A 12,607-nucleotide genomic window follows, 5' to 3' on the forward strand; every position below is an offset into this window, starting at 1 on the left:
GTCACATCGCGGTTTCAGTACGTACCATAGATAGCATCACTTAAGACCGATTCCGGCGAATTTTCTACCGTGTCAGGGTAATGGTAATTATATAATCCTGAAACGCTCTTTTCACGAGCCTAATAGCTGGAATACCGGGAAGCAAAGAAGGTGCAATACCGAAACCAAAACTCAGACGGACACACTGCCGACGTACGACGTACTATTTGGTAAGAACCGGAATTCGTGTAATGGTCCCTCCAGGGCAGAGTATGAAAACTGTCAAAGCCAGACCAGCGAAGCGCCGGCAAAACACCACAGAGGAAGGGAGGAAGCTTCTCTGTGCCAAACACCGCCGGCGTTGCCTTGTGGCCAGCCCAATAAACGCTGTAGCGGCCAAAGGAGCGATGCCATAGGCTGCGTCACTTCCGTTGACATGCCAAACGTGGCGTCACGGAGACAGCGTTGCCAATAATTCTGGCAAGCCCGGTGAGCGTTTCGGGTCAATATTTATTATTCATTGACAAACAATCAGGCATCTGTCAAGCCTGTAACTTGGCATAAATGCCGGGAACGTGCGAAGAAACGTACCCAGCAAATTTCACTGAGATCTATGGACCTCGAAATATCGCCGGAGTTGGCCTATAAACAAAATTCTGTGCAAAGAAAACATGGACAAAAAAGTAGGCGGAAATGGGCGCAATTAGTATAACTATTCTGCTTTGAACCGACACGGTCCCGTTTCCATTCCACTGGCGCTTCGCATTCATGCCACTACAGAAACGACTCCGAGAAAAGAACTCAGCTGACCCCCCGTTCACGCCATTCTCCTCCCATATATAGATGCGACGCGCGTCATTGAGGCCTGTCATTGAGGTACGCGTTTAATGCTATGCCAGTTAATTTCGTTGACTGGTATATTAAGCTTAAAATTGTAATTCTGTGGGCGCAGTCTGACAACCAGCGTGGAATTTCTCGTGGATCGTATTCGCGCCGTCAGTGACCATCCGGATCCAGACCGGCACCTGGGTGACGTCGATAGGTGAGTGAACTTATTGGTGACCTTCACTCGTTCGTATAGTGAGTCTCAAAGCAGAACTCATAAACATGCCACTCGCGGACCTCAAATGAGTAGCACGTGGATTCTTTCATTTCATTCTGTTTTTTTTTATGAGCATGTTCCTGAGCTACACAGATGTGACTGGCCTCCGAAATAATTTTCGTCAGTGTCTCCATGCTGGATTTGCCAGAGGCTACCCAGCTATCAAGCAAATAATCCCCACATAACCAGCGCAACTTTTGCGAAGAGTTCCAAAAGAAGCAAATTTTTAACATATTTTCCTCTTCTGGAAAATATTTAGTTTTAAACGAAATTATCAAATACAGCCAGGAGTTGAAAAAATCACTTTAGTTCTAACTACTAAAATATGCGCAATCATGAACGAAAGCGTGTATTTACTTTTTAACATCACCTCCGAGGTAGTATCCACTCGGTTGAATGCGCGTTTGCCAATTCATGATTAACGTAACTTGCTTATTTCCCCAACGTACGTTTCACTTCGACACTAAACTACTCAAGATGGTTGTCAATCACGCTTGCGGTAAAGGTGGTGATAATTGAAATAAATATATTTGCAGAATAAATGTAAACAAGCCCAAAAAGCCTGACCAGCGACAAGGAAAGTTTTACAAGCAACTCCGTGAAAATGAAAAAAAAGCCCCCGTTCACTGATTTATTCCTTCCTTTCTCACTTCCTTCCTTCCTTACCACCAATACGACGACCGCCACCACCACGGCCCCCGCCACCACCTCCACGGTGGTCTAGTGCCTTAAACACTCGGATGCTGACTTATAGGTCACGGGATGGAACCCCGGCCACGGCGGCCACATTTTCGATTGAGGCGAAAATGCTGTAGGCATGTGTGCTAGTATTTGAGTACACGTTAAAAAACACCAGATGGTCAGAATTTCCACAGCCCTCCACTATGGGACCTCTCAAAACCATATGGTGGTTTTGGGACATTAAGCTTCCACAATTATATTACTACTACGACGACTACAATGGCTACTACTAACTGCTACGCATCCACATTGCCTGGGTGTAGCACATGGTTACTCATAGTATAGTTTTTTTTTCAGCAACCATAGGTTACATTTTATAGCATACCACTACTCGCACTTTTTTTAATTTTTGACAAGCTAAAGCCTGCCACATTGCAATCGCAAGGAAGCGAGGATATCTATTAATAAGAAGGTAACATAACCTTCATTTTTCCAGTGAAGAGAGAAACGCGCATATAGACCTAGTTCTTTTTTTTTCGCTGTTCCGCATCTCCTTCAATGTGTAGAATGACGCATATAATGGTCAGTAAAGCGTTCAATTCATGTAGTGCGTTAGGTCTATGTATAAGATCTACAGAGGCTCCGTACAGCGCCAACAAATTAATTAACTCTGGCCCATATAGTTTCTCCTTCGGTAATAACCTATACATCAAAGAGCATATACCTTGGTTGGGTGTTCGCACACCTACTACGCTTCTGGTTTTCCTAAGCTTCACTTCAGGATCCGCTCCTCCTAATGGCATCTCCTTCCCAAACAACAGATGGCGTCTGATTTTCTGGGCACCTTTTTGTCTTGAGACCTTCTGCAGTAAAGGTTTCTGTCCTAAGGCCTCCCAAGTTTCCGTTTGCACACGTAACGTCGTTCTACGTTTTTCACTCTTTTTTTTTCCTGAGTCGAGCTCACTAAAGCCCGAGTCTCACGTACGCAGACTGCCATCGCACGCAAGAGTTCCTAGGAACAGTTAAGGCTTGCCGCTCACTTGAGCACAGCTGCTAACTGGTCTTCTCGCCACCACGACGGAGGCTCAACAAAGCGTGCCGGCCGCACCACGAACCGCAACAGGAGCTTCGCTCCCGGTTCTCTCTCAGCACATGGTGAGAGAGAAACGCTAAGGGCCGGCTCAGGGCAGGAACTCTCGAGTGGCGCGCGCCAGCTTGCGAGTTGTTTCAAACACCCTTCTTCCTGAGCTCCGTTGCGGGCACACCACTCTCTCTTCAAAACTGCCCCGCCCATCCTACGCTAAAGCAGGTTTGAAAACGTTCGCCATCTTAAATATATACACCTACGGGCCCGGAAGGGCGGCATACAAATGGCGTATTTTAAACGCAGCAGGCGAGCCGGAAACACCATGACGTCTTTCTATTTTGCTGGTTTGCGCATTTAACGTTTGCCTCTGTTTTCCTTTCTTTATTTATTCTTCTCTGCTGTGATCTGAGCTTTCCTTCTTTCTTACACACGGCGCACGGCGGTGGTCACATGACGTACCGCAATATGGAACTGTCAAGAAAGATATGACGCTTGGACATGATTAAGAAGTTAAATTGAACTTTCTATATTTTTCGCGTGAGGGAGGGGAGTGGGGGCGTGAGCAGTAGAAACCTTATCAAACGCGTCAAGTGACTCTTGGTGTCCACACGAGTGATGCGAAAAATTCTTCAAACGATGACGTCAATATACGACGTCTTCGAGAGTTCACAGGACGTTATCAATTTTTTACGGCATCGTGGGGTCACTGTTACATCATATAACATGGCGTCATGTGAGGAAGTGATCGCATTAGATTGTCGCTAGGTCAAAGGTGGCCTGATCTCGGACGCTGTGCAAAAACCTTGTAAGATGCAGGAAGGTCCCGTAGAGTTAAGCTACCTTTAGGTAGCATATGCAGTACCTCTGTACAGTCACTCAAGCAAGTAACGTTGAGAGAGAGATAGAGATTCTTTATTAGAAAAACAAATGTTTTTGCCGGCGTCTATACTATATCGCTGGCATGCTGCTCTTTTAACCCTGAATATGCAACTTAAAGGTTGCTTATAAAATTATTCTTTCGTTACTCTACGCACTAACTTTTGGTAGCTGATTGATGATTGATTGTTATCTAAGGTTTAACGTCCCAAAACCACCACACTATTATGAGAGACGCCGTAGTCCGGGAGGGCTCCGGAAATTTCGACAACCTGGGGTTCCTTAACGTGCACCCCAATGTTAGCAGACAGGCCTGCAGTATTTTCGCCTCCATTGAAAGTGCAGCCATCGCATCCCGCCTACCTGCGGGTCAGCAGCTGAGTACCTTCCACTAGACCACCGCGGCGGGGCTAACATTAGGTAGCATATACAGTAAGTCTATGAAGTAACTTTCTTTTCATCAGACAATCTAATATCACTTGAGGTCAGTGTAAATAATTATCTAAGCAATCTTTCAAATTGGTTAAGGCAAAATGGACTGCGCTTGAATGCAAAAAAAAAACAACCTATATGATATTCCGACCTATAAACAAACCTAATAGTAACATAGCTGTAAAATTCGAAGGAAATTGCATCGCACGTGCTAGGGAACGAAAGTTTCTTGGTGTATGGTTTCAGGAGGAATTAAACTGGAATACACATGTAAATCATCTGATCACCGCATTAGTGCGAATAGTTGGTTGTTTTTTTAGAACAATGCACTTAATCCCATTGAGGTTAAAAATAAGTATGTACTATGCACTCTTCCATTCTAAAGTAAGTTATGGGATGGTAGTCTGGAGAACGACATCACAAGGGAATTACCATAAGTTAATAACTATACAAAAGAAAATATTGCGCTGCTTTGAAAATTACAGGGGGAATCTACAAGACTTGCGCACTGCTCCACTATTCATTAAACATTCCATACTCAGAATTGATCAATTATATGATTTTAAATTACTTCAGTTAATACAAAAGACTAAGCTATATGAAGAAAGTTGCACCGAAAGACCACACTACAGTATGCGAGAACAAAAGAAACGAGCTCCTAGAACAAGAACCAAGTATGGAAAACAAAGTATTGCTTACCAGGTACCTCAGGTTTTAAATATCATTGCAGATCAATTGAACTTTAGGGCTAGTAGTGCGACTTTCAAGAAACAAATAAAGAACTTATTCATAACCACCGGTCTACACTATCGAAACTACGTAATGGAGTCTCATGCCTCTGCAAATGCTTAAATTGTTCATAAACTTCTATGTCAATTATACGAGTGTATACAGCGGATTCATTGTATCCGCATGCATTTTGTGTCTGTTTTGAGTTGTTTCATTGATATTGTTTAGTTGTGAATTATAACGAGAGTGACCTCTAATTCTTAAAATGTGTTATGTAAACTTCTTATGCTATTTATGTTTGAATTTTGTGTTTACAATTTCAGGTTGCTTGAAACCAATGTATTGAATATATATATTGTTTAAGCTTTGCACTGTCACGGACTGCGGAGGGACAAGGGCCTTTGTCAGGCTGTTCGCCTTTAGCCCTTTGCCCCTGCAGTGAGTTCTGTATCCGGCTTACTGTAAAAAAAATACTACTACTACTACTACTACTACTACTTTAGGTATGCTACCTGAAGGTACCTAACAGAACTGCTACCTAACGGAATTTAGAGTTACTGTCATCATCATCATCATCATCATCATCATCATCATCATCAGCCTGACTACGTCCACTACAGGACAAAAGCCTCTCCCATGTTCCGCCAGTTAACCCGGTCTTGAGCTTGCTGCTGCCAATTTATACCCGCAAACTTCTTAATCTCATCTGCCCACCTAACCTTCTGTCTCCCCCTAAACCACTTGCCTTCTCTGGGAATCCAGTTAGTTACCCTTATCGACCAGCGGTTATCCTGTCTACACGCTACATGCCCGGCTCATGTCCATTTCTTGTTCTTGATTTCAGCTATGATATTCTTAACCCCCATTTGTTCCCTAATCCACTCTGCTCTCTTCTTGTCTCTTAAGGTTACACCTACCATTTTCCTTTCCATTGCTCGCTGCGTCGTCCTCAATTTAAGCTGAACCCTCTTTGTAAGTCTCCAGGTTTCTGCTCCGTAGCTAAGTACCGGCAAGATACAGCTGTTATATACCTTCCTCTTGAGGGATAGTGGCAATCTACCTGTCATAATTTGAGAGTGCTTGCCAAAGGTGCTCCACCCCATTCTTATTCTTCTGGTTACTTCAATCTCGTGGTTCGGCTCCGCGGTTATTACCTGACCTAAGTAGACATAGTCTTTTACAACTTGAAGCGCACTATTATCTATCTCGAACCGCGTTACTGTTACTGTACATGCTACCTAAAGGTAGCGTGGACAGTAACTCTTCAATGTACAGGTACAATGGCTCTGATTCCGGGGGCAGTGCAAGAGCAGGTGTGGGGTAGAGATAGCATCTGAGGTAGGAGTGAGTGTAGGATTAATTCAATCAAAAGTAAGAAAGAAATGCGGTAGCTTTCGCTTTCCAGTCATTTGAGAGGCAAGGTCGTAAAAAATTGTGTGACTTTTTTTATTGTTCGTTCCTCTATTTTGTGCACCTCCGTTCTTACTTATTTCCATTTCGCTCCCATATCCTCTGTTTTGCCATTTAGATGAGAACAGGACGATATGAACTTGTTTTCAAAATGACCAACCTCGATATTTTACCAGCGCACTGTTTGGGAACAAGTCAGCTGGTGTGCGAGCGGAATATTCACTAGGGACTCATCAGCCGACTGTAAATATTGAACAGCCTAAAGTAGTGCAGCACGAATAGGCTCATAATTATGATTCTATTGAGGCGAAAATGCTGTAGGCCTATGTTTACGTCCCAAAACCAAGATATGATTGAGAGACGTCGAATTGAAGGACTACGGGAATTTCGACCATCCGGTATTCCCTAATATGCCACATGGATCTCAAGCATTTCGCTCCCATCAAAGTGCGACAGCCGCAGCCGGGAGAGAACGTGCGTCCTTCGGTTCAGCATGCGAGCAACGTGAATCACGATCCGTCATGACGACTGCGCACAAATATTCAAAGGAACAGTGCAATCTTGTTGAGTTCACAAGAACAGCGCGAACGACGGGACAGTAAAACACAGGAGACGCAGCGTTATTTCCCTGTACACCATAGCTATGCTGCTATGTATAACCGCCTATGAACCCTTAAAACGCATATCAGTTCTTTAAAGTCGTTAAATGTTTTCTATGAGTTATGTCGAGAAAATTGCAGAGTACGCAGGAAAAAATTGGGACAATTTCGAGTTATTTGTCGTTTAACACAGCAAACTTATATAGCAGCCGTCCATAGAACGTTCTCCTAGTGTGTGACATTCCAAATAGGGGAATGTTATGACACTGGTATGTCCTGTAGATAAAAAAAAATCGGTGGTTAAAAGTGTCAAGCACTCTGAAACGTCTATCCCTTCAAAGAGAAACAAAAAAAAGAGTTCCTATTAGCAAAATAATTTTTGGAGATACCAGGAAATACCGCGGTTGTGGTGACAAGGCACTTGGTAAGCGAGAAAACTCGTAAAAAAAATGCAGTTGGTGGCGCCACATGAGGCTCTCGCAAAAGTCTCCATGACGCCGTAAATTGTACTTCCCAATCGGTAAAACTGAATTAAATTGTTTTCTGGGGGACCCAGAAACTTACCGAACGGTCCCGCCATTGTTGTTTAATGGTTATGGTATTCGGCTGCTAACCCACAGGTCGCGGGATCGAATCCTGGCTGTTGCATTTTCGACAGAGGCGAAAATGCTGTACATCCATGTGCTCAGGTTTGGGAGCACGTTAAAGAACCCCCCACAACTGTGTATCTCATAATCACGTTTGGTACGTTAAACCCCAAATTTTAATTATTTTATTATTGAAGTTATAAAGTGTTAACAAATCCGTCTTTGTCCCTGCATTCATCTTAGTACCATGTCTTAGTCTTCGCGTATCTGATACACCCTTATCAACACTGTTCACTTGCTTAAAAATTTCGTTGTGAGCACACTCGCAGTAAGGCTTACATTACTTGGACTTGTATAGACAGCCGAAATGATCAAGCAGCCCATAGCACTTGTGTGTGTCGTGTTTTTTTCTATGTGGGGCGTATCGTGCGTAAGTGCTGTCACTTTGTAGTTTACACTCTTCACCAGCCGCCCCGCCACGGTGGTCTAGTGGCTAAGGTACTCGGCTGCTGACCCGCAGGTCACGGGTTCAAATCCCGGCTGCGGCGGCTGCATTTCCGATGGAGGCGGAAATGTCATAGGCCCGTGTGCTCAGCTTTGGGTGCACGTTGAGAACCCCAGGTGGTCGAAATTTCCGGAGCCCTCCACTATACGGCGTCTCTCATAATCATATGGTGGTTTTGGGACGTTAAACCCCACAAATCAATCAATCAAATCACTCTTCACCGCCCGCGATTAGTCAGGACCTCGATCTACACGCAGGTTCGTGACGTGGAGCCGCTTCCTGTGCGTCATGGCGCTTGCCGTGATCGCGGCGCGGCCCAACACCTGGGCTGGTCCCGACTACGTCGCCTTCCTGGAGGACGAACACGTCGGCCTCCTGGGCTCGATGCGCTTCCGGTTCGACGCTTCCTCGGAATCCCACAAGAGTCCGCCAACGACGAGCACCGAGTCCGATGACGAGCAGGACTGAAGACGGCGCAGCACCAGCGACCGTCTTAAATTTCGCGTCTCGAGCGACACTGCGAGGAGTTTTTTTTTTTTGGTGGCCCGCAAACAGTGAAACGCAAGATCGTCGATTGAGATAGCTAGTAGTGACCGCCCGACACATGTGTGACGTACTAGATTCCATGTGACGTTCGTTAGATTCCATATTATTCAGCGTATAGCGCGGCAAACTTCGAAACATTGATATGGGATGATTTACGTTTATATGCTTTCAAAGGGTTGAAGCATTTCGGTAACCTTAGGTTACTGAAAATCAGAATATTAACGGAGTGCTATAACGATATTTTCGTGATGTTTTGTACGTCTGTGGTAAATTATACTACTGCAGTTATTACGCCGCTTCGTTTTGATCGGTGATGAATAGAGATAATTTTTTAGCTTTTTCGTTTCTTTGCTGTAATACTGCCATAAAAATGGAATTTACAATGACAATGCGAATATTTCGAATAAAGCTGTAATTTATTATTGCGACATACTGTTCAGTCACACGCTCTACCAGTACAGTGAAATGTTTATTGCAAAGAATGAAAAGATCAAATATTCAGAAAAACTTCAGGTGTCTGTACATATCAACTTCCTCCTGCTGTTGCTGATCACTGGTATTTTTGTGCTCCATCGTTATGGTATTTTGTCCTTTTTAGTTGCGTTTTAAAATATTTTTTTGAATATTTCCAACAGGTGTTGCGTTATTGTGTAGCCTTTTTCATCATGCTTGAGCAAATGCTGTTTTGTTTGCGAATTTTTAATGCTAAGCACACACTGAAATTTCAAATGCCCTCCCTATAGTACACTCCTAATAAGGGTCAATGATGCTCATGCACTTTTATTTTTATGTGCGAGTGCATTGCTATATGAAGTTTATTCTGAGGACCACGAATCGGCGACATGTCTACGCAGCACCATCTTTCGTACGAGACGGTGATGACCTGCCGCAATTGAATGAAAAATGGGCGAACGAAAAACATATCTGACGAAAAAAGCTTGTTATCCAAAAGAACTTTTTGTTCTATACAGCAGAGCCTGCATTTGAACCTAATGCTAAAATAAGTGTAGTACTACGAAGTACGTTGCTTCGCAGAGTGTGTTTTTTTCTTTTTTTTTTCAATAGCACATTATGTGTTCCTAAAGGGCAGTGGTCAATTGTCCTAGAAATCGCACGGTATTTTGCATGATATAGTTAGTTTACGAGAACTTTTACCAGTGGGTCTCTGCGGTGTATAACTCAGAGTCGTTTATGCTAACTAGCTTCATTGAATGCTTAAGCTTTTTTTTTGTCTATTTCCTATTAAGTTATGCCATTCGTGCTGCCGCGAAATGGCGCCAACCACGCTGCCCCCAAATACTGGGAATGACTACAAAAACACATATCTTACGGGGAAAAAAATGAAACAGCACAGTGCTCATATACTAATAACCACTAATTACGCCAAGTAATTACTATGTCAATTGACCATCACACCAATGTACGTAGACACATGGATGGAGTACAGGCAAAAAAGCGCGCACACACACACATAAATACACGCACAGAATACCTACTACGCATGGGCATTTCACTTTTTTTTTTCTTTTTATGGCGTATAAACCCTTCGGGCATCGCGCGCTGCATGTTAGCAGTGGGAATTCAAACACAGGATGTGCTTGCTACTTAGTATTGCTTTAATCATTGTTTTACCCAGAAGAGCAGAGTACGGCCCTGCTTCAAATTTCTACTCGCCTCTCCGCACAAAGTCGTCTCGTAGTTTGCGGAATATCTCGAGTGAGTGTTCTATTCACCGCATTTTTTCGTTTCCAGTGCTCGCATCGACACCGGACGCGTGCTTCTTCGCAGCATGCATACTTGTGTGAAAAAGCTAACTTTACTGATTCCTTGGCATAGTATTTTTTGCTTCCCCAGCACCTATGTATTGCCTCGCACTCTTCTGAATGTAGGTTATGTTGGGGCGGATCACATCGACTGACAAAATACTAGAACGAAAAAATGTTCGGATATCCAATCAACTAAAACCTGGCGTCGGAAAAAATGGGCGTGGTGTGAAAGTGAAAATAAAGGCACACGATATCTGTGACGTGGCAGGACGTCATGAACAGTTTTGCCTCAAAGATGAGACCACTTGCACAAGAAACATATTTCATGGCATTTTCGCACTGTTAAGCACCCTTTTTTAGCATAGTACTATGAGATTTCATTTTGGAACCAGCAGAGGGTCGCCATTGATGAAATAAAGCTTCTAGGACACTTTGTAAATTGCAAAGTGTGTTCACAGACAGACTGTGCCTGTCGAGACGGGGTCAGTCAGAATAGAATTAGATGCATGTATCTCGGCTCTTGTACGAGTGGGCGGATTGTGGCTCAGCTACAGGAAGACGCGCGCGCTCTACAAGAGGCGCGAGCAACACGACCGGCGTCCTTGCTATGCGTCCCTGTTCCACAGCTTGCATCGTGCCAGGACACGTGCGGACGGAATCGAGTATAAGACCTTAAAGGCTTTCGCCTCAAAATATGGCGTGCCCAAGAGAAACAGCGAAGTCTTTGAGTGCGTGCCTTCATTCGCTTGATATGCTGTATAATTGTTAAAAACTAACGGGGCCCATTATGCATTCACTTTAGGCATCTCGATGATTCCGGAGTCCTCCACTACGGCGTCTCTCATAATCATATGGTGGTTTTGAAACGTTAAACCCCACATATCACTCAATCAATCAATCAATCAGGCATATCGATGACGAACGGCATCATCTTTCTGTTTTTATTCTCGGTCGATGTATTCACCACGCCTCGACACCTTTAGAAAACATTCTGCACATCACGTGGTTTTCCACTGCCTCCAAGATTGGATGTACCCATACATAAATCCGGAAATAAAAGCACACCTATTTAATTACCAACCCATCTCATTAACATGCATGGTTGGTAAACTGCTCGAACACATTATTTTAAAGCACATAACGAAACACCTTGAAGAGCACAAAATACCATCTTTTCAACACATGTTCACAGTAACATAACTGATTGAAATGATCCATGACGTCTCATTAAGTATCGATCATCAGAAACAAATAGATCTTATTCTACTGCCATTCTCAAAAGCACTCGATCGGGTGTCGCCTATCAAGCTTATTTTCAAGCTGCAACTTACTCTTCGCAAGGGTCAAATTCTTGACTGGATCACTGATTTTCTTACAGACAGGTGGCAGTTCGTAGAAATAAACCACGTCTAATGTTCAGTCGTGCCGGAAACTTCAGGCGTACCGCAAGGTTGCATTTCGGTGCCGAATCATTCTTACTTTTTGTTAATGATCTGCCTTCATCTGTCAATGTTGGATGCAGGTTATTTGCAGACGACTGCATCCTGTACGAAGAAAGAAACTCTTACAATGACAATATCGCTTTAAGTATAGTCTTAGAAACAGATTCAGCTTGGTGCAACGATTGGCAAATGCACATAAACAAAAACAGTCCGCGCTATTATCCATAACTAGGAAAAAGTATTCATCTGATTTTAATTACGTCATTATTTCAGCCTCACTTTCTAAAGTCGCCAATTGTAAGTACCTATGTGTTATTTTGTCACATGACCTACGCTTGGACGCTCATATTCATTACATCACATCATCCACACATAAAATATTGTTATTTATAAAAAGGCAATTGCAGCAAGCACCACCAGACACAAGTTACTGGCCTACAATACACTTATCCGCCCCATCCTGGACTACGCAAACACTGTCTGGTTCCCCTACACACAAAAAAAAAAACAACTTACCAGCAAGCTCGAAGGTGTTCAACGAAAAGCGCTTAGGGTCATTTTCAACGCATTTAACCGGGCAGATTCGCCTACAGAATTGCTCAAGAAGGCCGGAATACTAACCATGAAAAACCGGGCGAAATTGGCACGTTCAAAGCTAATGTATCAACTATTACACAGTCATCTGAACACAGGCAAGTCTCGCTACATAAGGCTATCCGCAGCTAGAACTGCCCGCCATAATCATTCTAATACCCTTGCTCTTTATGAATTTCACACAGATGCTTTCAAGTTCTCGTTCTTCCCACTTGCGATCAGAAAATAGAATATAACCTGTCCCCTTTCATTACGGGTAGCACGTCCTTAGG

The 12,607-nt window shown here is 43.6% G+C and overlaps 1 protein-coding gene across 1 annotated transcript in view; it reads left to right on the forward strand.

Moving 5' to 3' along the window:
• LOC142774430 (PHD finger protein 24-like) overlaps nt 1-8,967 on the forward strand; it is a 36,945-nt gene extending 27,978 nt beyond the window's left edge. The window contains exons 5-6 of the mRNA XM_075874785.1: nt 932-1,021; nt 8,245-8,967. Coding sequence (XP_075730900.1) covers nt 932-1,021; nt 8,245-8,455 — 301 coding nt within the window. The 3' untranslated portion in view covers nt 8,456-8,967. The remainder of the gene's footprint in view (nt 1-931; nt 1,022-8,244) is intronic.
• The last annotated feature ends 3,640 nt before the right edge of the window (nt 8,968-12,607 follow it).

Source organism: Rhipicephalus microplus, chromosome 10, assembly GCF_043290135.1.
Source record: "Rhipicephalus microplus isolate Deutch F79 chromosome 10, USDA_Rmic, whole genome shotgun sequence".
Taxonomy (NCBI): Eukaryota; Metazoa; Arthropoda; class Arachnida; order Ixodida; family Ixodidae; genus Rhipicephalus; species Rhipicephalus microplus.